General features: G+C 48.5%; 1 protein-coding gene across 2 annotated transcripts in view; it reads right to left on the bottom strand.

Annotated features, from left to right (window-relative positions):
• Positions 1-27,434, bottom strand: part of VSTM4 (V-set and transmembrane domain containing 4) — a 96,712-nt gene that overhangs the window by 51,003 nt on the left and 18,275 nt on the right. For both annotated transcript variants that reach the window (XM_023648231.2, XM_023648238.2), the window contains exons 3-4: positions 14,020-14,088; positions 5,565-5,672 (exon numbers count right to left, since the gene is read on the bottom strand). In XM_023648231.2, coding sequence (XP_023503999.1) covers positions 5,565-5,672; positions 14,020-14,088 — 177 coding nt within the window. The remainder of the gene's footprint in view (positions 1-5,564; positions 5,673-14,019; positions 14,089-27,434) is intronic.

Genomic DNA, 27,434 nt, shown 5'->3' with positions numbered 1-27,434 from the left:
CAGGGTGACTCAGAGCTGCAGACACCCCAGGATGCAGTTCCAGGCACCCTGGTGCTAATGAAGACCAGGGACGGACAGTCACAGCTCGCTCACTGGGAAAAGAGTGGAAAGCGTGTTTGTGCTTGGCAAGCAACACAAGGGTGCAATTAACTCCAGCTCACATAAACAGTGAGCGCCCCAGAGAAAGAAAGCAGTGCAAGGCCTGGGGCGAGGGCAGAGCAGCGGGAAGCCTGGGGCAGAAGGGGGCTGACCCTCTGGCTTCCAGGATGGGCTTTGTTTATGTCAGAAGCAGGAGTGGGGCCAGCTACTCTGATGTCCTCTTTTGAGATAGATCTTGCTGAGGGGCAGAAGAGCAGGTCCTGGGCTCAGCTCTGCTTCCCACGTGTGTGTGAGCAGCCTGCAAACCCGCATGCTCTGTGGTCCCCACTCAAGGAGGGGCTGGCTTTCCTACACGTGATCAGGATGCAGAAGGCTCAACAAACATCCGCTCTTGCACAGAAAATCTAGAAACCGTCCATGTCACGAGGGAGTCTTTATTGCCGTGGGTCCCTAGTAAAGCTTGGGCCCTCCTTGCACCAAGCACCATTCTAAGCACTTCATATATAGTAATCATTTTAATCAAAATGATGCAAACTTGTTAACAGTACAAAGCATTGAACGTAAGAATATGCTATATTTCAATTATAAGAGTGTCACTGGTTTTTATGTGGACATGTGTCTTGGCCCACAAATGTTTGACTGCTCCCAATGAGAGCTATGACCAACTGCAGCTAACCCATAAAGGAGCAGCGCCCTGGGGCACAGCCTGACATAAGGGGAGGTGCCCCGTCGCTGCTCTCACTCTGGCAACTGCTGGAACCTGCCCCTTTGGAATTGCTGCCACGCACCCCCGCCAACCCCTTCCCATCCCAGCTTGGGCATCAAGGATGCAGTGCTCCTCCAGAACTAGCTGGTTGTCCGGGTAACGCCCTGGCACCTCCAGTTCTCAGGGCCCACAATGGTCACCATTAAGCCCCAGCCACCGTGAGTGACTGGGTGTATCCCATACTCACCCCTGAGCTGGGCCCCCGCTGCTTCCCATTGGTTCTGGCAGTGGAAAGACAGCAATCCAGTTTTCCTTGTGTGGCGACTTAAAGATGACCACAAATTCTCTGCTATTCTTCCCATCAATAGGTGGACTGTCCTCCCCACCCTGAGTCTGGGCTGCCCTCACGACTTCCTTTACCAGCAGAACGTGACAGAGTGACAACCATGCCAACATCCTGTCTAGGCACACGCTAGAGCCCTGGGTCACCAAGTAGGAGGGTCTGGCTACCTTGCCAGTGAGACTAGAGGGGAAGGGCATGGTTGCCAGTCCTTCTGTCCCTTCTGTCTCAGAGGTGAGCCCCAGGGCTAAGAGTGGTGCCATTCCTAGATCTCAGGCCCCAGTCAACTCCAGACAACGAGGCCACATGGAGACTCCAGGTGACACTGCCAGCAGAATTGCCCGGCTGAGCCCTGCCTAGCCTGCAGAATCTTGAGCAAATAAATGTTGTTTGAAGCTACTATGACTGAGGGGGTGTGTTACACAGCAATAGCCACATGAAACATTTCAGGGTGACCAGGGCATGTCCTCTGGGTAAGAGCTCACTCAATGACAGGAAAGGCAACTGCTCTTAGCTACGTCCTCAGAGCTGGAAAGGTCTTTAACCGACCTAAAACAAGGCCATGCTTATCAGATCCCCTTTGGTCATTTTTGTTATTAAATTTCATTGAGAAAACAAGCTGGGAAAGGCCCTACAATCCAGGCCTCAATGGAAGTTGGGGCTCTGCCTGCAAATCTACCGGGTTCTAAGCCAGAGGCGGCCTTCCTGGAACCGTGAAGGGGACTGAACCCTCCCCAGTCTGCCTGGAGCAGTGACAGGGCTCTCCGAGGATGGCATCTGTTGAGGTTCTGCAGAGGCAGGCACAGAGTTTAGAACTGGAGGGGGTGGGTTTGGGGTCCTTTAAAATATGTGAGCTCTTCCCCTGTGCTCCGCATGCCTCTACTTTCTCAGCTGGGAATCAGGGACCTCATACAACAAGCTACAGCCCAGAGAGAGTGTGAGGATGGAAGCAGGCCCACGTACAGACGGTGTCCTGCTCGCTCCATGTCTCCCGCCACCGAGCCTGGCCCCATGGGCTCCTGGAGGCCGTGCTTTCTCCAACTCAACACCAGACCTGGGAACAGCCTGCTCAAAGTTCACGGGTATCAGAGGCAAGTTAGAACTCTCTGGGGGTGTTTCTGATTATCACACTGATTGAGGACAGTACCTGACAATGGGTAGGCAGAGGGCAGGCGGGTTGGACATCCAGAAATCCATAAGACAGCCCACAAATGAAGATTTTTGTCCCACATGACTTTGAATGACCCTCCTGACATTTGTGTAGAGAAAAATCCTGCTCGTCAGAGCCTGGGACCCAAGTCCATTTTACATATAAACACAGGTATATTTTTGCCCAGTTTTAATAAATGAGGAATGCTTAAGGAGTGTGACAATCAGGCAGAATGTACACTTTTATTTGAAACTTTACCAACAGTTGGGATTTTAGAAATTTCATCACTACGCGTGGTGCCACTCCTGGATTTTAAGGCACATCTTCGTCAGTCTATCCTTGTCCCTGTCTCTTGCATATTGAGTCTTCATATAAACATATAGGCACTTGTTTAGCCTTTATTTCAAATGTAAACAGACACACCTATACTTCAAATCCTGTCAAATATAAAGGAATAGTGTCTTCTCTGAAATTCAAAAGAAGAGGTGCATCACTGGTTTGTTTCATTGTGTTATGAATCACTTTTCATTCATTTCTCCTTTGCATTATAGTTAGACCATCGAGTTGATTTTTGTGGGAACTGGTAGCATGTCTTATCTCTGAGTTTCATTTCAAGACAGTAACGGGATCGTTTCAAAATATTTGTGGTATGAGAGGGTGCCCCATGGGAGAGAGTTAAGAAGAAGTGGCTCGAAGGCCTTGTTCATTAACGCGTGCCTCACACCAGCAGCAGTAGCATCACCCAGGATCCCATGAGAAACGCACTCTCAGGCCTGGCCAGGCGGACTAAACTATTACCAGCATCTGAGGAGGTTCCTGGTGAACGGCCTGCTCGGGAAGGTTTGGGTGGTGCTGCCCCAAGGCTCCTGGGCCCAGGGGAGGGGCAGCACTGGGCCCGCCACCCACAGTTCTCTGTCCCTGGACCCACAGTGTGGCTGGGAGGTGCCCAGGAAGGGCTACACGGGGCAGGACCCACTCTGTGAGGAGTACAGGATGCCAGCCTGCCAACGGCAGCTGCACCAGCGAGGGGTCTGGCCCACCACAGGTGCTCAGAGCTCTCGACAGCTCAGTAGAGCTCTCAGATGCCGTGAACAGTGCACACGAGGCCATCTGGAGCCCACTCCAGGGGGCACAAGGGCAGCTGGGATCCGCATCCTCGGCAGCTCTGTGTAAAGCCTGGAGTGCGTGTCCCAGTCTGTTCTTCTTGGCTTTGGAGCAGAAGGATGTCTCCTCGTCCTACCACCTTGCTTGGTTTCCTGGATCCCACCTAAGGCCTAACAGGCAGACTTCTCCATCATGCCCCCGAGCGCAGGCGGAGGTGTCTTTAGAGCAAAACGGGCTTGGAAATTGCCTATGTGGCTTCCAAACCCCAACAGCTGGGAGCAAAGCAGCCGGGAAACAAGCCCATGTGTCCACCATTTGTGGAGCAGCTGTCATGAGCCAAATTCCAAGAAGGATGACTCAGAGGCCTAGTCCCTGCCTTATACACTGTCCTCTTGAAGGCAGGCCAATGCATGTGCACATGTGCCACATGTGCCACAAGTTCATAAAAGTGGTCCAGGGTTTGGAATGGGAGAAAAGTTCGGGCACTGTTGATGAGGTGGGCGGACCCCTTGGAGGAAGGTTTCCAAAACACAGCACAGAGACGCACCCACAGCATGGTGAGGAGGGCACGGGCCGTGGAGGAGAAAGATGGGGCTGCAGCCCTCGCTGCATCTCCGGGGGCTGAGTGTGCTGGGTGTATCCACGCACCCCTCCCCACCCCCGTCCACCCTTCTCCACCCTGCCCAGGGCCCTGCAGGCTGACCTCTATGCACTGTCCTCTGGCTTCTGGTTGGCAGGACCAGAGGGAGGTGGCCGCAGGACATCTGGAGGAGCAGGGGAGCGGAGGGGCTGAGGAACACAGGCTCCTGCTCCCTCCCTGCTGGTTTAACGCCATGTGAGTCCCTCTGCTAAGGCCCCTGTAGGGTAACGCTCCCACAGCTGCAGCTCTCAGCACTTCCAGGCACCTCTCCCACCCTTGTTCCCTAGGGTTTAGGGTTGAAGCAGCATCCCAGTGGGAGCTGGTCCCTGAGAGCATCCCCGCTCCCTCCTCGGTTCCCTTAGCCCCACCCACACCTCTGAGGAGAGTCCCCTCTCGAAACGCGGCTCAGTTTCCCTGTTTGAGCGTCCCCTTAAACTGTGACCACCAAATCTAACACTTCCCAGCTTTATGACCTTGGGCTAATAGTAATAATTATCCTGTATAACTATAACCACCTCACCATAAACACAGGACACTTACAAGGAGCCAGAATGCATTAAGGGGATTTTTCTTGTATTTTTTAAACTTCATCCTCACAACAGCCCTATAAGACTGGTACACTACTGTTTTTCCCATCGTTTAGATGGGGAAGGCAAGGCACAGCAGGTAAGCCATCAGCTGCTACGAGAAAAGTGGCCATTTGAACCAGAGTCGGTCTGCTTCCAGGGTCCAGCTCGTATGCTGGTCGGCTCTGGGAGCTACAGCATCCTTGTCTGTTTCGGAAACTCTGAAGGGAGGGCAGGCAGAATATCTCAGAGGAAACGTACAGGAGCTGGTAGAGACGTGAAGTCAAGGCTTGGTGAAAGGCGGGACTAGAGAGAGGGAGCAGGCCGCCTTCCCAGGGAGATGAGAGTCACGGGAACTGTAATCACTGAAAAGAAAGAGTCAAGCGAGGAGGGGCTGAGGACGGAGTCCAGAGGCACAGGACGCCCACAAGAACGGGGATGGCAGGAAGCAAACACCAACGGAGCAGGAAGAGGAGGAGGGATTTCTACTCCTGCCTGCCTGCCAGGCCCAGCACTGGGGACTGTAATTAAATTACAAACACTCACACCAACATCCAACCTAAGGAAGGTGGCGTCAATCCCATTTCATCTCATAGATGAGGAACCCAAAGTTCAGAGCGGTTAGGAACGAGTCTAGAAACTCAGCCTGAAGTGGGAGAGCCAGAACCCAATCATCTGACTGCATGGGAGAACGAGATGGGTGAGGGAGCTCAGAGACTGAGGAAGGAAGGGACCAGAGAAGAGGGGGAATTTAAATGATGCCGAGAGTGGTCACCGTTGATTTTAGCAGAGTCTAAGGGAGACACATCTCCTCACTCGCTCTGCCCACCAGTCAGAGGTGAATAATCTCTGACTCAAGATGCATTTTTCAACCAAGGTGATACTTTGCTCAGCGCCTTCCGCCTGTCTGTGGTCTGGTGGCACTCCCCTCCCAGATGTGACCTTATCCGTTCTCTTACCTCTGGATTTCCTCTTGTTAAACACAGACTGCCAGATGATGGCCAGGGTGAAGAGCAGAACGCTGAGAATCCCCGCACAGCACACGAGCACCGCGTACACGTAGAGATCTGAAAGGCAGGGACATGCGGGTGACGCTGGGGACGGGCCACGCCACAGGAGACGCACCGAATGAAGCAAACCGTACGAGTTATACAAAAGCCCACTCAAAATGAATCACAAACCTAACGTAAAATATAAACTAGAAAACTTTTAGGAAAAAAACATAGGAGAAAATCTTTGGGATCTAGGACAAAGGAGACAGTTTTTAGATAACACCAAAAGTAGCATCTGCATAAGGAAAATCGGGTAAATTGGATTTGATCAAAATTAAAAACTTTTGCGCTGTAAACACCCATATGAAGAAGATGACAAGTCAAGTTACAGACTGGAAGAAAATATTTGCAAATTACATATCCAACAAAGGACTAGTATCCAGAATATACAGAACTCAAAACTCAACAGTAGGGGTCACCTCATGGTGTAGCAGTTAAGTTCACGCACTCCACTTCTGCAGCCCAGGTTTCCCCGGTTAGGACCCTGGGCACAGATATGCGCACCGCTTATCAAGCCATGCTGTGGCGGGATCCCACATATAAAGCAGAGGAAGAAGGGCATGGGTGTTAGCTCAGGGCCAGTCTTCCTCAGCGAAAAAGAGGAGGATTGGTGGCAGATGTTGGCTTAGGGCTAATCTTCCTCAAAAAAAAACCAACAAAAAATACTCAACAGTAAAATACAAACAATCCTATTAGAAAATGGGCAGAAACACACAGACACTTCACCAAAGAGAATATATAGATGGAAAATAAGCGCATGAGAAAATGTTCACAAGTTCTTCATTAGTCATTAGAGAAATTCAAATTTAAACCACAATGAGACATGCCACACACCTATCAAAATAGCTAAAATAAAAAACAGTGACGATACCAAATGCTGGCAACGGGACGGATAAACTGAGTCACTCAGACATTGCCAGTGAGAATGTAAGATAATACAGCCACTCTGGAAAAGAGTTTGGCAGTTTCTTAAAAGATAGACCTACACCTACTATTCAACCCAGCAATTGCACTCCAGGGCGTTTATCCTGGAGAAATGAAAATTTAAGTTCACAGAAAAACCTCTACATGTGTATTTACAGGAGCTTTATTCATAGTAACCCAAAACTGAAAACAGCTCAGATGTCCTCCAGGGGGTGAATGGTTAAACCAACTGTGGGCCAGACACACTGTGGAATACTACTCAGCAATGAAAAAGGACTAAACTATTGACACACACAACGACCTGGATGACTCCCCAGAGAACTATGCTAAGTGAAAAAACAATCCCAAAAGGTTATATACTTTATGGTTTTATTTATATAACATTCTTGACATGACAAAATTATAGAAATTAAGAACAGATTAGTGGTTGCCAGAGGTTAAGGAGGAAGTGAGGGATGGGAGGAAAATGAGTTTGGCTATAAGGGACCCTTGTGGTGATGGGAACGTTCTGTGTCTTGGCTGTATCAATGCCAACATCGTGGCTGTGATATTGTACTGTAATTTTGCAAGATGTTACATTGGGAGAAATTGGGTAAAGGGTACCAGGTGGTACAAGGAATCTCTCTGTATTATTTCTTAGAAATACATGTCAATCTAAAATGATCTCGTAAAATTTTTTTAAAAGTCCCGTAGTTAAAGCATGTTCCTATGTGTCTTAGTTACTACTTAGTTACAGGTGGCTATAACAAAACACCATAGAGCGGGCAGCTTAAACAACAAACATTTATTTTTCACAGTTGTAGAGACTGAGAAGTCCAAGATCAAGGTGCTGGCAGGCCTGGTGTCTGGTCCCTCTTCCCGGTTTGGCGACATCTCTTGGCGTCTTCACATGGCGGAGAACAGAGAGAGAGCAAACAAGCTCTCAGGGGCTCTCTTCTCCTTAGCACACCACTCCCATTCGTGAGGGCTCCACTCTCACAACCTAATCACGTCCCAAAGGCCCCACCTCCTCATACCAGGACATTAGGGGTGAGGATTTGAACACAAGAATTTGGGGGGCACAAACATTCAGCCCAGAACAATACACATCCACTTCTTAAACTCCAGTGATCAACTTTATCATCAATCTGATTGATAAAATGCCAAAGCCTCTCAGAAAGTGAAAGAGAAGCCAAAAGCGTTATTTTAACCTCCTAGGCAGCAAAAGGCTGCAGATGTTTGAACTTGGCAAAGGTTTGGACTCAGCAAAAATGTTTCTCTGACTTAAAAAACTTGCTCTGACTTGAATTTCTTCAGCCAACAGACATTTATCGGCCATGTTCCTCACGCTCCTAGATGCAAGAAATATAGTGATGAACATGCAAAGGTCTTCTCATCAAGAAATCAGAGGGCTGAGTGGTACCTGCAAAAATAGGAATGTGTGCCCAGTACTGGAAACGCACGCAGAAGGGACCCAACCCAGCCTGGAGCAGTCAAGGGGAGCTTCCCAAAGTGCTGAGTCGTATTTAAAATAACACAGAAAATGTGAAAATAGAGAGACGGATTAAAACAAGAGAGAGAGGGAAAATAGAGAGAGAGAAAAACGTCCCCAGCCTTCTCATCACCCTGAAATAGCTATTGCCAGCATCCAGTGTTCTTCATAATATATATGTATATATTTTTAAATTAAGATCACACAATTCATATCTTGCTTTTTATTTAATCTCATTTTCTCATTAACCTCTCTCCAAAAAATAATTCAGAACTGTTTTGAAAAATACGATAAAAGTTTATCATGTCAATATAAGTGACTTTAAAGTCATTGGCTGCTCAGGTGTTTCCAACTGTTCCCTAGAAGAAATCATTTCAGGATGAGGATTCATAAGCGCAGAGCTTAATGCATCGCTCCCCTTATGCTCTTAAGTTCCTGGAAGTGGAACTGCTGTGTCAACAGGAACGCACCTTCATAAAGCCCTTGGGACCTGGAGAAGTGATCAGTTAAGTGCTCAAACTGAAAGAGCCAGCGGGCTAGGGGTGGCAGGGCGCTGGCTTCCATGGTGAGCCTGGAGAAGCAGGGAAGGCTATGTCAAGGAGAGAGAAGGAAGGAGAGTGGGCTGGAAACAGACATCACGTGTTCCTTCCGCCTCTCTGACCCCGGCCGGTGCTGCAGGGAGGCCCAGGGCAGCCTCTGCCCAGAGTCCACGAGCTCCTCCTGTGTTCTTTGGCTCAGTCAGCACTTTTGGCTAAGCTAGTTTGACTGGCAACTTAGGAGCCTGGACTGAAATAAGTAGAAAGTGCAGCAGGACAAGGTCGCAGGTGAACGGAGCTCCTGCATTGATAGTAAAAGGAGCAGGGTCGGGGGCGGGGAATGAGCAAGAGTCTCCTACAAAGGGACCGACCTGGAGCCAGTCACAGAAGCGGAGGAGGACTGGAGTGAACGTTCTAGAAGCCAAGCGAGTAGGGCATTGTAAGAAAGACTCCGAGTCCTGCTGGAAAACACCCATTGGGTTTTCCCACTAAGAAGCTACCGGAAAAGTGCTGGGCAGAGCCAACTGCGTGGGATGACGGGAGCAGAGCCACATGAGAGGGGTCGAGGAGTTCAATGGGGGTGAAAAGCTTCAGACAGAGATAGAGAAAACCCTGTCCTATAACTAAAAACAAAACTGCCTTTCTATATACAGGCCCATGTCTCACTTGGGTGGGCCGTGTGGATTCACAGAGAACTCCGCAAGTGGTAAGAATTAGGAGAGAGGCGTGGGCCTGCACTGAAACAACAGGACACTCTGAGGACAGAGCAGAAGTCACAGACGGGGACTCACGACAAGATACAGGATGGGCGAGAACTTGGAGGACATACGGCCAGTCCTGGATTTACACACCGCTGAGCAAACCACTCTGGGAACAGGACTGCAGAGCCGATCCTGGCACAAGAGGATGGTAAACAATGGGGTCACGTTGCCAGGCAGAGAGAACGTGGGGCAGGTGGGTGTAACATCCGTCAAAGGGATTCCGGAGACCCGGGCCCCTGGACCAAAAAGTCAAGAGCAATTCGGCTTCAGTCTCATCCTTGGAATGGAGAGAAAAAATTGTCCTACTGAAGCTTCTGTGCCACCAGAGCACAGCAACGTGAGCCACGAGCTCACCTCTTCATCAGAATTCTTTCCTTGATTTGGGGACTGCGGGAACCAAAGAGGGACAAGGTCACAGCGAGAATCTCCCACAAGCGTCCCCAGAAGCATACTGCAGACATCTGTGGGCCACAGTGCCCTGGCAGGAGGAGAGGGGCTCCAAGAGGCCCACGTTATGGTTTCAGATCACAGCCTCCTCAACGTGGCACCAAGGGGCTTTCCGCAGGCAGCCATGGCTACAGAATCGCAAAATATCTGGCCCATCTGGAAGGCTCAGCTGCACCGCCAAGCACGCAGGCCCTCCGGGCAGTGGACACTGGCCAGCAGGCACAGCCGCTTGCGTTTGGGTCCCCACAGGCGCAGGAGCGACTGCGCCTGCTCTGTTGTGTTCTTGAAGCTACAGGAACCAGAAAAAGTGTCACCTTGCAGAAGCAGAAAAGCCCCCCAAAAAAACACCTGAGCTTTTCCTGGATTGGGCAAGCAACCAGTACCCCCAAGTTCTGATGTTTTCCTCCCATCCAAGCATTCTTTTTGCTGCATAAAGACAATCACGTTGCTGTAGCTACTCAAAACACTGAAACCACCTCCCCCGCTCTTCTCTGCAAACAAAGGATAAACCCAGAGCCCTTTAAGCCAAGGTCACAAGCTCCTAAGAAGTTGGGGCCAGCTTGTCGTCGGGAGAGCCAGAGCAAAGCTGTGGCCTGCCCGACAGAGGCAGCTCAGCTCCAGGCAGCTGTCCTCAAGCTGGCATGCTGGCCCAGCGCTACGGTATCTTCCGACTTTTCCTTTAACTTTCACGTAAAAACCTCTAACTATAAAAGGTTTTAAAACTCAGAGCAGGCCAAACGACCCTTGTCCAAGGCCTGAAACTAAGCCTTCAGATCCAAATTTAACAAAACATCTGCTTTTAACCAAATCTGGGCTTAACTTTTAAAATACCCCCTACACCTACAGACTCAAAACAATCCTAAAAATCTTGGTATCTTCCCTGAATTCATTTGCAGCTTTGTCTTTTGCCACTGGGCTTCCAAAGGCACCAGTGTCATTTTTAGACTCAATTTGTAAGCCTCCATGCAGAAAATGTCTCCCCACCCCCCCGCCCAGGCCTCCCTGAAGCAGATGGTGGAGCAGGCAGGCTGGAGGGATGTGCACACGGCAGGGAGGCCGAGACAGGGGTGCACGGTGTCCGTGTGCCAGCTCCCGCCCTCCCATAAAGCCAAGCCACACAGGCCAGGCCAGGCCCAGCCACCCGATGAAAGGCAGACAGCACCTGTTGCTGGGCAACCCCGAGGACGGCTGGGGGATTCAGCGCAGCTTTGAACCCGGTGACGCCAGCATTCCTCAGCACAGGGAAGGAGCCCAACTCTCCCTGGACCACTGGATCTAGAAAGCCAATCCAGTCCTGTACATTTCCAGGGCAAACGCAGATGCCTAGGAGATGGCGGTTCTGTCAAGAAAACCACGTGGTTCTACTATTTTTTTTTTTTACCCAGCCTGTAATACCGTCTTGCTCGGGGCCAAATACCTGAGCAATCATGGGGAAGGATTTAACTCACTCCAGCATCACACCAAGAGGCCTGACAATGCCTTTTTTGTGCTGCGGGCACACAGCCAGGCCAGCTAAGCCCCAAGAGGATGGATATCCTTCCGCAGGCTCTCCTGCAGCTCGCCCCTCCAGGAACAAAAGGGCAAAGGCCTGGGATCAGGCACCAGGGAATTTCAACTGCACCCCTGACCTGTGGCTGCATTAAAAAAGCAAAGCACACGGATGCTGATGCTGTCACTGCCACTGCCGAAATCAGAGGGAAAGCATCCTGGGTTGAAACAGCTGCTCTGTGGCCTTACACATAGTGAGAATTCCAATTCTGCTTTTCTGAAGGGACCTAATTCTCCGTGCTGAGAAGAGAGCCCACGTTGGGCTAAGGATTTTGTGTAGAGAGTTAGGTGGAGAGTAACTCTGACATTCTGCAGCTACACGTGAATTATAAAACATTATTAATTATACAAAGTGTTTTAGAGACGCTGATTATGCTGGAAAGCATGTCAGGACTAAATGCTACAGTTCTTCCAAACATATCAAGTCTTGCTTTTTTGGATTGCAGTATTTTCAAAATATGGTTCTCAGACCACTTGCATCAGAAACACCACAGCCCGATGAAGTGCAAATTCTTTGATCCCTTCCTAAATGCAATAATCAGATTCTCAGGGTTGGAGGGGAGCCCAAAGTCTGGATTACTAACACACCTCCTAGGAGATCCTTATGCATCTGACGGTAAACAGGGCTCCTGCTGTCACAGTTGCCAGCCACCTACCTTAGGGATGCCCCAGATGTCTCCATCCCACCCATCATGGGGCCTTGGTCATTGGGCAGCCCCAGAAACAGGGGATAAATCAGTTGCTTTTTCTACTGCTTCACCACATGAGGAGTAAAGTCACTTTCATGTTTTTGCTAATGAATAGGCATTCCCTGAATGAAAGGCTGAGGGAGGGAACTGGGGATTATTTTGGTAGGAGAGAGCCATCAAATAAAGAAAAAGGCAGCTACAAAATGTGCAGAAGAAAAGGCAGGGAATACAAAGAATTATTCTTGGAGTCAAATGCAATCTGGGAAAGAATTTTTTTTTTTTTATTGAGGTCACACTGGTTTATAACGTGTAAATTTCAGGTTTACATTGTTATATTTCAGTTTCTGTATAAACTGCATGGTGCTCACCACCAAAAGTCTAGTTTCTATCTATCATGGCACACATGTGCCCCTTTACCCCTTCATCCCCCCCCCCACCTCCTTCCCCTCTGGTAACCACCAATCTGTGCTCCCTATCTCTGTGTGCGTTTGTTTGTTTATCTTCCACATGAGTGATGTCATATGGTAATTGTCTTTCTCCATCTGACTTATTTCACTTAGCATAATACCTCAAGGTCCATCCATGTTGTTGCTTTATGACTTCAAAACAAAACAATAAATCCTAACAGCCTACATGAATGACACCTTATAGTTTGCAGACCATGTTCACAATTATAGTGACATTTTTCTAAGACAGAAAGTCCCTCAGTCCACTGCTTTCAATTCACTATTGGAAAAGGTGGGTCTGATTCCAGGCGCGCTCACCCTAGGGCACGCTCTCCAACCATTATACCTTGTGAATTAACAAAAGGTGACAGTGAAGCCCCAAGGCACACCCACCTCCTTAGGTCCTTTTGGCAAGGTCATTCATCATCAGTAAATGCCGTGCCTTCCCAAGATGTCATCTTTCACAATTTCCCCATCACCTCTTAACGTTCATCAGTTTTTCACTGACCACAGGCTCTGCCTGAGAACCCACAAAGTACATTCTTTCATTGCTTATGGTCACAATCCTCAACCACTTTGTGAGAATAATTTCTGTGGACTTTCCTTACTTCAAGGCAAGGTTTCTCACCCTCAGCACTCTTGACGTTGGGGGCCGGATCATCCTTTGTTGTGGGGGGCTGACCTGTGCATTGTAGAATGTTCAGCAGCATCCTTGGCCTCTACCCAATAGATGCCAGTAGCACCAAAATGCTAACTGCGCCAACCAAAAATGTACCAGACGTTGGCAAATGTTCCCAGAGGGGCAAAATCATCTCCTGTTGAAAATCACTGCTCTAAGGCTCAAGTCTGAGTGTGCATCAGAATTACCCGAAGGTCTTATTAAAACCCAGATTATTGGGCACCAACGCGAGAGTTTCTGATTCCATAAGCAAGGGCAGCACCCAACAAATTGCATTTGTAACAGGCTCCCAGCGACACTGATGCTGATGCCGCTGGTCTAGGACCAGCTTTGGGAATGACCACTCGAGGCATGGCTGCATGCTGGAATCATCTGGAAAGATTTAACAAGTTCCAACTCCATCAGCATCTCTAGAGATGTGGTCCAGGCATCGGTGTTTTCAAAGCTCCCCAGCTGATTCTAACACGGATTGAAAATCACTTGCTTAAGGTTTTCAAACTGTTTCCAGAACCCCAAACTCCTTAAGAAAACTGAGATAAAATTAGTCACAGTAGAAGTACTTTTCATTTTTGTATCTCTTGAAGATCCCTCCCTAATATCACCTAGGAGTAGGAATTCTGGAGCAAAACAAAACAACCCCAAACAACGCAGACTGGAAATTTTATCTTTAGTCTTTCAAACCTTGTGGGCTGACTCCATCAGCCAGGGATTCCATCCTGCTCTTGAGTAAGTTTAAGGCAAGGAAACAACTTGATGTTATGGTAACACTAAGCATCTAGGGTCCTTTCTTCCTACTCTATCCCTTTCCTATTATCGAAAAGTGAGGCAGCATCTTGTAATAAAGAAATACGCCAGCTTTACCTTCAAAAACTGCCCAGGTCTTTTTCTTTTTCTCAAAGGATGAATCTTCAGAAGCTTTGAGGGAAATCACTGGAAGACAAAAAAGAAACAGCTTAGCACGAAGTCAAGGGGCTTATGAAGTCGAGTGACCATGCCCACACTGTAATACAAAGTAATGCCATATGATACATACATCACTTACATTTATAAAGTTATTTTCACATGTGCAAAACCACATTTAATTATCACAACTCTCATGTCAGGAAGAGGTGCAATGACTTACACACAACAACTGGGAGACCTGAGACACCAGAGAGGGCAGTTACGTTGTCTATGGTTAAAAGCCAATAGATGGCAAAGCTGGGACTCAGTTCAGGAGAAGTCCCTCTTGCCCCATATATTTGCAAAATAAAGAGTTCTCCCATGGGAATTTCAAGAACCAAAATGTTATTTGTTTTACCCTCATAGTGGACATCTTTCTAAGATGTAGTGTCCTTGCCTAGATGTCCCTAGGGGAGCCTGAGGTCATCTGATGACTCAGGCTAAGTGCTCTGAGCACCATTCTCCATGCAAGACAGTCACACAGAGCAGCAGGCATCTGATTCTGAACTATTTCATCTTCTTTCAGTCAGTGATTGATCACTGAATTTACTGTGCCTGCTCTCGACAGTCAGGGAAATAGAATTGAACTACACTGTATAAAAGCTCGAATATCACACTAAGGAGTCTAGAAGCATGGAGAGGTTCCATACATAGGGGCATCATATTCACAGGCAAAAATCTAAAAGTTAACCTGACAGAAAATGCAAAATGTCAAGGAATGAGGTTATTGCATAAGAGAACCCTCTGAGATGATGGGAACATTCTGTTTGCACTGTACACACAGCAGCCACAGCCACACGTGGATACTGAGCATGTGGAATGTGGCTAGTCTACATGGGACTAAAGAACTCAATTTGTAGTTTATTTCATTTTAATCAGTTTAAATTTAAACAGCCACAAGTGGTCAGTGGCTACATACTGACCTCTAGAGAAGGGAATCTAGGACCTCAACAAAAAGACAAAGGTAGTTGGAATGGAGACCGAATCAATGTGAGAGGCAAGGACTACAGCAAAGATGGTCTGGAACTTCAATTCCATTTACTGCCCTTCCCACAAACTTCTGTATTAATACTGCGATGGATTTCAATTCTGAATTTTCCATCTTTCCATTTCTCTGGGCCTTGCACTGGATATTTCCTGTTGGCCTATCTCACAGACCCCTAATCTTCTCTTCATCTGTGTCTAAACTGCTGTTAAACCCATCTGTTAAGTTTTAATGGCATTCACGGTATTTTTCAGTTCTAGATTACCCATTGAATTCTTTTTTATACATCCCAGCTCTCTAATGAATTTCTCCAGCTTGTCATCTAATTTCTCAACCATATCATTCATATTATTTTAATGTACATGCTGGATAACTTTCATATCAGCATCACCCACAGGCTTGTCTCTGTTATCTGTTTTTGCTTTTGATCCTATCCCTTGATAAACCTGATATTTTTTTTAATTGAATGCCACACATTGTATACGGAAAATCAAGGGAGCTTTAGATGAAATTGTAGCTTCCTGGTAGGTAAGAGGTAGGGTAAGAGGATGATCACGGAATCCCACCGGGGTTTGAACTGTTTGAGGCTGGCTTTCAGTTTTTATATGGTCTAGTCTATTTCTGGTTTGCCCTTACTCTTAGGGTACAGTAGTCCTTTAAGGATCTCCCATGGAAAGCCTGGGGTATTTACCACAGCCCTTCTAATTTTCATCTCACTGTTAGAATTGCCAAAAGCTCTGCCTGCCTCCTAAACATCCTGAGTGCCACTTTCTGCATGGCTTCTCTCAACCAGTGCTGCTTAAGTATGGTTGAATTTCTTACAGAGTTAAATGTCGCTGACAGTTGGGCTTGCTCATTGCTCTTCTCTGCACTCTATCTATCTATCTATGTAGCCCTTCAGAGAACAATTAGGATAGTGGAAATATATATGCACATATATAATTATGCAATTATGTAATACAAATGTATTTACGGGATATAAATATGCAATTAGAAAAGCTGAAATGCAGATTTTTTTTCAGCTTTTCTAATTGTTCTCAGAAGGCGGGCTTTGGTCTGCTATAAGCTAGTCTGCCATTACTGGAGAAGAACTCCTCTCCCATTAGAACTTAAATTCCTGAAAACCAGAAGCTGTAGCTTCTACCTCTGTATCCCCAGCATTTGGCACACTGCCTGGCAGCTGGTAGGTGCTTGGTAAATAAATGAATGATCTCTTTCTTTCTGACAGCCCCACAGAGTGAGCAATCAGGACGTGCAGGAATGACCTCAGTGGAAATTTGGTCTTGCAGGTGATATTAGACGTGTCACACCATTTACCCACCATCTTTCCTGCTTAGTTTGCCCCACCCACAGCCCCTGTAATCTGCATACTGCCAAAGCAACCAATCAGATCCCCCCTTTAGAAATTTAAACTAAGGATCAGAGTACATATGGTTGTTGTGGGCCCTGGGCTGAAAGACCCTGTGGACTTCCGGGCAGGCAGCCATGTTTGGAAAACAAGCAAGCAGAATGGAGCCGAGGGCAGAACCTGCAAGAGGAAGGCAGAGGTGAGAGGACCTGTGGGGCTGAGAAACTTTATCTTGATGGCGTTCTGGATCCCAAGAGGGCTAATGTATTGCATTTTCCCGGTCCTTGCGTTCTGTGAGCTCTGTATTCTTAAACTATCCCCGTCCCCCTTCTGAATTAGCTTGATGGGTTTTCATAGCTTCAACCAATTGAGCCCAGGCTAGGATAACCACAGAGAGTCCCGATGAAGATGATACCAAAATGAGAAGTAACTGTATCTCTAAGGAGCTCCGTTTTCAGGACATCAGGGATGCCCATCACGGCCCAGATCATTCCCACTCCAAGAGTGGTCCACGGACCAGCAGCATCAGTGTCACGTGGGGACTTGTCAGAAGTACAGAATCACAGGGGCCCCAACCTGGATCTACTGGATCAGAATCTCCTTTTAAACCAAGATTCCCTGGATGAACGGTACACGCTGATGTACACCAGGTTGAAATACTAAGTTGCCCCTTTAGTTGTGTGACCTTGGGCAAGTCACCCAACTTCCCAGTGCCTTAGTTTCCCCATTTGCAAAATGGGGATGATAATAAATGCCCACTCTCAGGATAAGAGTGAGGGTCAAATGGATGCATACATGGGAGATGCTCAGAACAGCGCCTGAGATCTAGTGAGTCATTTTTATCCACAAGGATGTTAGCTCCCTAAGAGCAGGGATCTTTGCCTATTTCACTCAGGGGTCTAATTCCCATGTCTAATTCCAGCATGGTCCTTTGCTGTCAGCCCTTTGCCTCAGAGTATAAATTTGTAATCATTCCAATGGTCCACAAGAAAGGTCGCCTGTCCTGGTGGCTAATGGCTGCAGCTTACATGGGCTGCTACCGCTAGCAAAGACATGTGCCTACGGGTCGCTTTTTATTCATCTTTTACTTTTTCTTTTCAGAAATTACAGGTCCTTGATTTAATCCAATTACAATTCCCTTTGGCTTATTTGGGATACAAGATAACAAGGTCTCCTTAATCAGCTTATGGAGATGGGTGTTGAAAGAAGCAACAAACTGAGATTTTAAGCTAACAAGGCTCTAAGCAAGGAATTAATGGATATTCCTCATTTCTCCCTAGGGCAGTATTTTATGGGAAAGCTCAACAACTTTGTTAGGCATATGATGATGAGCAATACTGGTCATAATCTTCTTTGTTCCTATAAAAAAGGAAAACCTTTATATGGACTCGGCCAGAGCTTCAGAAGTTTCCCCAAGGGTGCACCATAACTCTCTTGTTTCATCTGCTAATTCCATGCTGTCTCAAAGAGAATTTGATACACCATCAAAGCATGCATCTTGTGCAGATCATAAGGAAACACAGCAGTGATATGCGACCAGGGAGGCAGGGCTTTGTAGTGACAAGCAGTGGCCCTCTCGACTTTATCAGCACACCTCACTCCTCACAGCACAGCAGCACACAGCAGATATAAATTTACCCTGGTCAACCTGGAGATGCTGAGTTGGAGATGAATCATGGTCAACTGGAGATGAAGAGGCCACTGCGGGGTAGACAGGATGGATGGAAGAGAATGAAACGCCTCAAAGAAACATTTTGTTTGAGCAAGGAAAGAGTGGCAAATTTTCTAACTACAGATTCCTAATTTTGGTGAAGACTTTCCGAAATAAAATGCAAATCTCTTGATGGAGGAGCATTTGTAATGGTTTCCAATGGGTTTAGCCCTCAGAAGGCTGCGGCCTTTTAAACAAGATTCAATAAACATATCACTTTCAACTGTGTTGGCCTCACCTTGTGGTCCAGATGGACTCGCAAACAACTGGAAAGAAGAACAAGACCAAGCAGCCTTTCACACCCAAAGTGTTGGTTCTTCCTAAGTATCAGCTCAGAGGGAACTGAAAGTCTTTACCCCTGACAGCTGCTTAAGATGGGGACACCTCTCAGCCCCCAAGATTAGAGGTTTACATGCATTCAGCCAGCCTGGGTTGTCCTGAAGGGTCATGATGGTGGGTGGGGGCCCTACTTCTCTGTGCTTGGGTTTCCAAGGTGAGGAGGAAGAATGGGACTTCCATCCCTTCCCAGGAGGGAGCTTGACTGGAGTAACACTGCCTGACTCTCCCTCCACCCCATCTCCACTCATTGTCCCTAGGCCCCCCACTGGGAGGGGAAGAGGAGCTCCTGATGCAGGCGAGCTTCTGACACTCTGCCCACTGTCTGAGTGAGAGGTCCATGGTCAAGGCCCTACTCAAGGTGACCACTGTCTTGCCACGTGCTCTGAGACTGGCCTCTCAGCAAATAGCTAACACTGGGGGTGGGCAGTGTATACCCCAGTGGGAAGGTCTCGTTACTCCAGCTTCTGGGAGAGATGTCAGCTGTGCTTCCAAGGGAACCCCGGCTGCACCCACTCATGTGCACTCTCCTCTTCCATCCTTCCTGTGTCCAAGGGCCCACGAGGGACGGCAGTGCAAGGACCACCTCTTTCCAGAGGATATGGGGCCTCTAGTCCCAGTGCTGAGCTTGGGACAGGATGTGGGGGGGAGCGGGGTTGGGGGGTGCAACTGATCAAGGAAGCAGAAGGAAGACCACTTTGGCCTCAGCACCACACCACCTTTCTCAATGCAGCTTTATCAGAAACAGAGCGGGCATCTTGATTTCTGTCTGACTCCTATGCCCATTTATCAATAGGTTCAGGTTCACAGTGAAGAAGAGCAAAGAGCCCACGAAAGCTAAGTCATCAACTGACCTATTAACTGCTCTGTAATTTCCTTGGGACCCCAGCACCCAGTGGGCTCTCCTGGGGCCCCTCCCTAAGAGAGCAGAATCAGACGAAATCTAATAGGGGACAACTTGTGAGATCCACCATGTCATGGCCCCTCCGGAAAGAACTGGTTGAAAGTGGCTGCAGGATCAAAAGTCTGGAAGAATGCAGCCCAGAGGTACCCAGACAAACTGATCATATCAGCCTTGAGTCTGGAGGATGCAGATTAGAAAGAAAGAACCCCAGTCAAGTCCCCTTTGATGGGACCTGTGGGGAAACCGCCACGCACAGAGGTGTGAAAACCGAGAGCCTTGATTTCTAACTTGGACAAAACATCCCGCCTACTCCCCTGGGGAGGGCTCCTTTCACAGGCTGAGGCAGACTGTGTGCCCTGAGCTCACGCCAAGACCCTGTGACAATGCCCCGTGGGCCAAGGGGCCTCCCGCTCCTTTCCCAGTCTCCTGTTCACCAATGATACTGACACCTTGATCTGGACTGGCCTTGAAGGACTGACCCTGATATCCATGGAGCAGAATTTTAGAGGCTCTGGGAAGGCTCCCTTTCTCCCCAAATTCTTTCCCACCTGCTCACCTGCGTCCCCAATTCCTTAAACAAAGAATCCTACAATTGAAGGAGCTTAAATTGCAGCCATCAGTTACAGCCCAAGTAAGGAGCATATTTCTGACACGGAAAGCCTTCCGCGTGCAGGTGTTGGAGGAGAGGTGCGCAGACGGGACCCTGGCACAGACGGAGGCGTGAGGAGGCTGCAGGGAGCAGCAGCAAGGACACAGGAGAGCGTGGCCCGAGGTTGGGAGACACGCCTTTGCCTTTCTATTTCTACTGCTGGTCAGGCTGGGGGAAAGTATTCTCCCAGATTCTAGGGATCTTGATCGTAGAGGGCGTTGCCTTAAATGCCCAAAGACCAGGGTTACTCAAACTTCAGCGTGTAGGAGAATTCGTTGGGATCCTTGTTAAAATGGAGATTCCCAGGCATTGCCCCTGAGCTTCTGGTCCCAGAAAGCTGGGGAGGGCTCAGGAATCTGCATAATTAGGAAGCACACTGTTGAGGAAGTTCTGAGGCTCGAGGTCCCAGGACTCCACTTGGAGAAGCCCTGCCTCACACACTCCTAGTCGAGAAGTGGCTCCAAGTCCAAGGAGACAGCAAGAGGGGATTAGAGTCACAAGGAGCCAGACCCCGGGCCTCAATCTCCCGTCTAGTCCAGGGCAAGGGTCCAGGACTGGAAACTGACCAATGCCTCTTCAGTATAATCCAGGGAAAACAAGAGCAACGGCAAGACCTAAGGGGTCAGCTGATCACATGAGTATTGTTTACAAGACTCCAGCAGGCCCCTTTAAATAGCATGTCTCAGCACAGAGGAATACGAGGGGAAAAACACAGCTTTCAAGAAAGTTGTTTTCAAAAGAGCAGACCGTCTACAAGGACTGACGTGTCTCCCCAAGTGGCTGATTCAAAGTTGGAAACCGGTGACAATCTGAGTCAGAGAGGCCTTCCTCCAACGTTTATCTAATATTGCATGCCCTCCCTCCCCATAGAACGTGCTGCCTTAGGAGCCTTCTCTATGCTTGACACATGTCTCTTGTGCGTGATCCACCACCCCCAGCTGAAGGGAAGCTCTGTGAGGGCCGAGATTGCATCTGCTGTCTTCTCTTCCTAGAATCCTTCTCGGCCTACAGCAAGTCATAGTCACTTTGAATGAACAAATGAATGGAATGAACATGATACCATATCAGTGGGTCAAAGTCACCCAGAGGGAACTTAGCGCTGGGACCACAACATGGTTACATTCTGGGAGGCTGGGCAGGGGACCCCGTGCTATCCAGACACCTTCCTTCCCCTGGAAGCTGTGCCTGAGAAGCCATAGGAATGCACCAGCACACCAGGCAGTGGAGGCTGACTTCTCTGCAATGATCTGGCCTCACAGTCACATGCTTGGGGTCTGTCATGATTTACTTTATGGCCTCTGACTTCTTAAGTTTCTTACAGAATGGAGGCAGAAGTCCCAAGACCTGCAGAGAAGATGATTCTTAAACTCCTTCAAGCTGAAAGGAGAGGGGCAGAAGTTTAAGGCCCTGATCCCTGGCATGCAGACCTTGCTAATTTGCACCCAGTGGGGTGTAGAAATCTGGAGAACAAACACCACTCTGCTTCAGTTTCCTCAGCCAGCATCCTGCACAGATCAACGGGAGAGAAAAATCTAAGGGACCTGGAAGAGGTTGGTGATATGAAGTATGCACAGGAAAAGATCCTTAAGTACAATAAAGATGAGTCAACACCTTTGCTCCAAATTCAAAAATTAACATACCCGGTTCACGGGCCCTTCCTATTCAATGAAGGGATGGTTTCCCAAGGAAAAAGCTAAATGTAGCTGCGTCCCCAGTATTTATAACTGGGTCAGCGTTCTCAGGGAAGGCAACCCAACCCCAGAGAGACACAGAGACCGTCTCTGTTTCCGCTCTCAGAAGTTCGCCTGTTGCCTCCCTGCCCCCTTGTCCTCCAAGACTCCGGCCACAGGAAATCTCTCCTGGGGCTCAGACAAAGCCAGCATGTGACTAGGACCTCTGAGTGACCCGGGCTAAGAGGGCAGCTGAGGAGACACAGCAAAGCTCCAGCTTGGTGTGTTTCAAGCCCCTCTTTCCTTCTGCATTCACTCTAAGGCCAATTCTAGAAAACAAAGCAAAAGAGCACACAGAAAACCACATTGAATAGACTTCCCATTGTGCCCAAGCAGTAGGAAAAGAAGTCACATTCCGAGACAGAATCAGCTACAGATGCAAAGGCCATGTGTATGTCCCCAAATAGCAGTTAGGAAATAGTGACCCATAGGGCTTGGTCACTGGCCCTCTCCAGATACGACTCCAGGGCGAGCTATATACACACTTGCTATCACTTTTTTCTCCTTGTCGCCATTAATTAAAATGGCATTTGATCAAAGAGTTTGGATCACTCATTCAACTTTTCACCCAAAAAACCCGTTATTGAGCCCTTCTGTGCACCACACACTGTCAGGTGTGAGGGTGCATTTGAGAAGGATCTGGCAGGATCCCTGGAGTCAAGGTCCCTGGCTGGGTCCACCGTGCCACCTTTCCTCTTATCACTGCCCACTCCACCCCTCCCCAACCACAAACACGCATCTATCTCCATCCGGTGATATGCAAATTCCTCTTCTGCCTTGTCCACACCTTTGCTCAGGTTGCTTTCTCTCCTGCCTTGGTGTGGTCCATGTCAAACCCTCTTCACATCCCAGTGGAATCCCGTCCTCTAGGTGACCTTCTCATATTCCCCTGAGAATATACCCTTGTCTCTCCCTTATGCCCAAGCCAGCATCACCCTCCTGTAGGACCCTTTCACACTCTCTTTTCATTAGCTATCTCAATAACGTCTATCAGATCTATACCCATATCTACATATGTCCCCTCCTCCAGACTGTGAGGCTGGGGCCCCAGGAGGGCAAGCATCAAACCTCTCCTTGGGCAAGGCACAGTGATGACAGCTCATAAACGGGGCTTCATACGCATCGGCTCAGTTTAAGTTCTCAACCTCTTAAAATTCTTCCATGCCCACAGGAGTCGGCATGAGGGCAGGTACAACGAAGAATTGTTGGAAATGGTGTTTGAATTACACTCCGGTTGCCCATTTGTTCCCTTGGAGGGTCTGGACCTGTTGACATTTTAAACACCATGGTGTGTGCTTGCTTAATTAAGCAGCCCACTAAATGTTTAGTAAATCTCATTCCTAATTATCTGTTCCATGTCTCGGGAGAAAAAGGAATTATTTAATTCCTTCCACTGAAACTTGAAATATTGGTTTCCTGTGGTAGTACTTTCAGATTCAATTATTAAATTCCCTCTAAAATTTGGGGGTTGAATAGTCAGATAAGAAATTATGTTATAATTTCATCTTTGCCCTCATTAAATGCTTCCAGCGTAACAGAGTCTGCTGCTTGTTTTGACCACTCCCCACATCTAAACTTACTTATACAACCTTAAGTCAAATAGCAGTTTGGCTCAGTAAAATATATTATTTGGAGTCAGACTGAGAAACTGATTAAATTGTAGGAGGCAGTGTTTACAAAGTACCTCTATTATTAGCATTTTCACTGTTGACAAAGACATCTCCGTCTGAAAGTACGGAAATTCATTTCGGCTCAGAATACCAAAGGCTTCTGAGTCTGTGGGTGGCAGAACTGGACTGAAAAGTCACTGAGGGCAATTTTTATGAGACCTGAGGAATCAAAACTATTGTACCCCTAAGAGCAGAGCCTGAAATGGATGACATTAGCGCTCTTGAGGACACTGGGGCCACACTCCCAGGGGTGAAGGGCACATGCGGGGTCCTCATGCTGAGCCCCAAAATTGGTCCCTCTCAAAGCTCAGTGACCCTCAAGGACATGTGGCCCCAGGACTGCCCTGGAGCCTGCCCTTGTCCAGGAGCCCCACGGACCTCAGGCTTCATCTTGGAAACTCTCTTGCGGCAGCTGAAGAAAGACCAGGCTTCAGGGCTGGTCCAGCCTCCCCTTCCCGCCCAGGGCCACCCTCATGCTTAGGACTCCAGAGGGTCTGCGAGTCCTGAGAAGGATCAGGCCAGACAGGTGTCCCAAGAAGACAAGTGTGGGGGTCACAGGGACATCAAGCAGAATGGAAAAGGCACAAAAGCAGGAAGACTCTCAAAGCTAAGGCAGGACAGAGGCAGTAAAGGGAGGTTAAAGGGTTACTAAAGGGAACAGGGACAAAACACAGCCAGCAAATGCCTGGACATGGGGACGCAGAGTAGAGGCGAGGAAGTATGTGCGGAGGAACAACGGGGACCCTGACGTCCCAGGAAGGGGAGGCAGAGGGCTTAATTTATAAAGGGCATGCCTGAAGCACAGCAAGTGACCCAAAATCCTGAGCGTGGACAAGAGACATAGGGCCAGACACTCCTCTGTATCCTTCTGTATCCCCAGGGACAGAATAAAGTGAACTTCACAAAGTACCAATATTTGCAACAACAAAAAAAATCTACCACAACCAGCCATACATTATTTTGCAGTTTTAGGAGAGATTTGGGGCCCCTAAAATAGCAAATCTTCACCTCATTGCAAAAGGGGTCTTGGAATTCACCCTACAGAGAACAGCTTGTCTCAGTCCCTAGGGACATATTCCGCTCTCAGTTTTCAGGACAGAAATACTGATATTAAGTTGTTGGACCCAACTACCTAAAAAACAAAACTGTAAGCTATGTCTTTTGGCCCAAGGCCACCGAGAACCAAGAACGTTCGGAAATCTCTGCGCTGGTCTATCTGCGACACCTCCGAATCAGAAAACCCTGAAGGACGCGCCAGCATAAATCAGTCAGCCCTTTAGAGAGAGAGAGAGACCTCGCCAAGCAGCTTCATCTCCCTTTGGAAAGCACCCCGAAGCTTGGCTCATGCTCCCTTTACTTCTATCCTGATTCCCTTGGTCCACCCACCCAGCCTTGCTGGGCCTCCGCAGTGCCAGGAACAGGGCACTCAGGACGAGACCTCCTGCTGTCCCCAGGGTCGGATGGGGCATTAGCGTGCGGTTTGCCTCCTCATGTCGCACATGCAGTGAAGCCCACACCTGCATCTCACCTGCTCATGATGAATGACCAAGCGGCTGTTACCTACAGATGGTTGTCATTGGAAAGGAGGACACGGGGCTCACCAGGCTGCCGGGATCAAGGTCAATGCACCCCATTCCCACTGGATCACGGTGCTTCTCTGGATTTCCCATAAACTGACCGTCTGGGCTCCTGGGGAAGAGCTCCTGCACCTTCACCCTCCAGTGCTGCCCTTGCACTGAGAACACTCTGCCTTTTCCAGGCAGCCAATGGGCTGGCCCGGAGGAGCCCGTACCAGACACCAAGCCAAGCTAGCTCCATCCACGGCCCCAAATATTGGTGTTTCCCAGGGCTCCACCCTTGGCCCCTGCTCTTCGGGGGTCTCACCCATCCCCATGGTCTCAGCTGCCTGACTCAGAAATCAGTCTCACTTGCTGGCTCAGGCAGGAGCGTCAGCTCCAAATGTCATTGGACCTACTGGACGTCAGTGCAGGGCAGCCTCCAGTCATCTCAACCTCAATCCTAAACGTCCCCACTGGACCAGTGCCATCTCTTCTGGTCCCTTTTTCAGCTGTGGGGACCACCCTGCACATCCTACTGAGTTAGACCCCTGGGGTCATGCCACATCTCTCTGCCTTGCCTGCATCCAATCAATTATCAAAGACTTTTCATTTGACCTCTTAATGTCTCTCCATTCCTACCATCAAATTTAATCCTCCATCATTTCAAGTCTGGGCAAATTCTCTGCCTCCTCACCCTCTGATCCAGTCCTCCCAAGTCGCTATCTTAAGCAGCCGACAGAGGGATCTTATCAAAAGACTTTAAATGTGTCACAGGTTTTCCAAGGCCTAAAGCAAAGACTCTAAAACACCTGAGGATAAAATCACCTACACTGCATATTACATACCAGCTTCCATCCCAGACTCTAATGGACCAGAAGCTCCTGGTTGGGAATCTGCATGTGAACAATAGCTCCAATGGCTGCGAGGATTCCTATCCACAGACAAGGCTGAGAACACTGGCTGACAAAATCAAGTATAAATTCCTTAATATTCCGTGCAAGCACCTTCACCATCAGCCCTGTCTGCCTCCCCCAATCACCCAAAGCCACCTCCATGCCCCCAGCTCAGGCTCCCACAGTCCTGACCCTCTGTTGGAGGGCCCCGCACACACTGAGACAGCACTCTCTCCCATTCTCTGCTCTGCACAAACATCCAGTGTCAGCTCCAGCCCTGCCTCCTCCCTCACCCTCAGGGGCCCTCCTATGTGTTCACACAATGCCCCGTATGCACCTGTATCACTGCGCTTACACTGTAACATCGTATCTTTTTGTGTATCTGCCATCCCTATGGACAGATCCACTCATGTGTCCCCAAGTTTCCAGCATAGTGAGGGCCTGGTGCAGAGCAGGTGCTCGACAAGATGCCCCCGAGTGAAGGGATCAATAAATCCACCCAGCACTGCTGAACAGTGTCCTCAGTATTATTTCCATGCAGCTTTTTCACCGAGCCCAGCAAAGCTTCCTCGGCTGAACTGATCATTCTCCATAAGGCCGCCACCCATTTCCTTCTCATTTTTGCCACTCTTCTCTAGTCCGAATCTATCTTTCTGCAACTGAGGCTCCCCAAACGGACTATGTAGTCCACATTAAAGTCTCGCCAGCACAGGCCACATGACAAAATCGCCTTCCTTCTCAGGGACATTAGGCCGATTTGTACACAGATGGAAACGCCACGGGGCTGTGTGTGCTGCCCTATCACACTGCAGACGCACACCTACCTCACCGCCACGATCACCAAAGCCCCTTTGCAGAGACAGCCCCTTCGCCTCGCGCTGACGACCAACAGTGCCTGAGATCCGTTTGCCCCAAATGTATTACTCTGCCGTTTTCCAAATGGAATCTCGTTCTGTTATTTCCTGCCTGTATTTCTTACCTCTCTGGATTCATTTTTATGATGCTCTACTCCTCGCTGACGTTAACAACATTTCCCAATTTTGTATTTCCCGTAAAGTTCATCAGGGTGACGTGTGCTCTTTTTTCAATGTCATTGATAAAACAATTAAATGAAATCAAACCTGGCATGGACCCTCCTGGTTTCTACTGGAAATCTCCCCAGAGGGTTCCCATGCCACATGCCACTTAGGACCTTGTGATCCATTTTCTCTGCAGGCAGGGCTTCCCGCTCACTGAAAGGGTCACCCGGCAAAAGCAATGGAAGAAACTGTAATGTTTTCCTTTTTCTTCTACCTCTGTGTAATAAAAATGACACCAACAAGTTCATCTGGCAGGACAGATTCTCTAAAATAAGGCAAGCATGACTCCACTGTCATCTAGAGGGTCACGCATTTCATTCTTCACTGTTTATCATATCCTCTGGTGCCACATGGCCCCAACAACCCTGTAGCCCGGAGCCCTTCCCGCCACAATCTCACACATACATGGTTTGCAGATAAAACCCAATTTAATCCTTCCTCATTCTTCATAATCCCCAGTTCTCCATCAT

The sequence above is a fragment of the Equus caballus genome, chromosome 1, assembly GCF_041296265.1.
Source record: "Equus caballus isolate H_3958 breed thoroughbred chromosome 1, TB-T2T, whole genome shotgun sequence".
NCBI lineage: Eukaryota > Metazoa > Chordata > Mammalia > Perissodactyla > Equidae > Equus > Equus caballus.
This window is presented reverse-complemented; position numbering and strand designations above follow the sequence as displayed.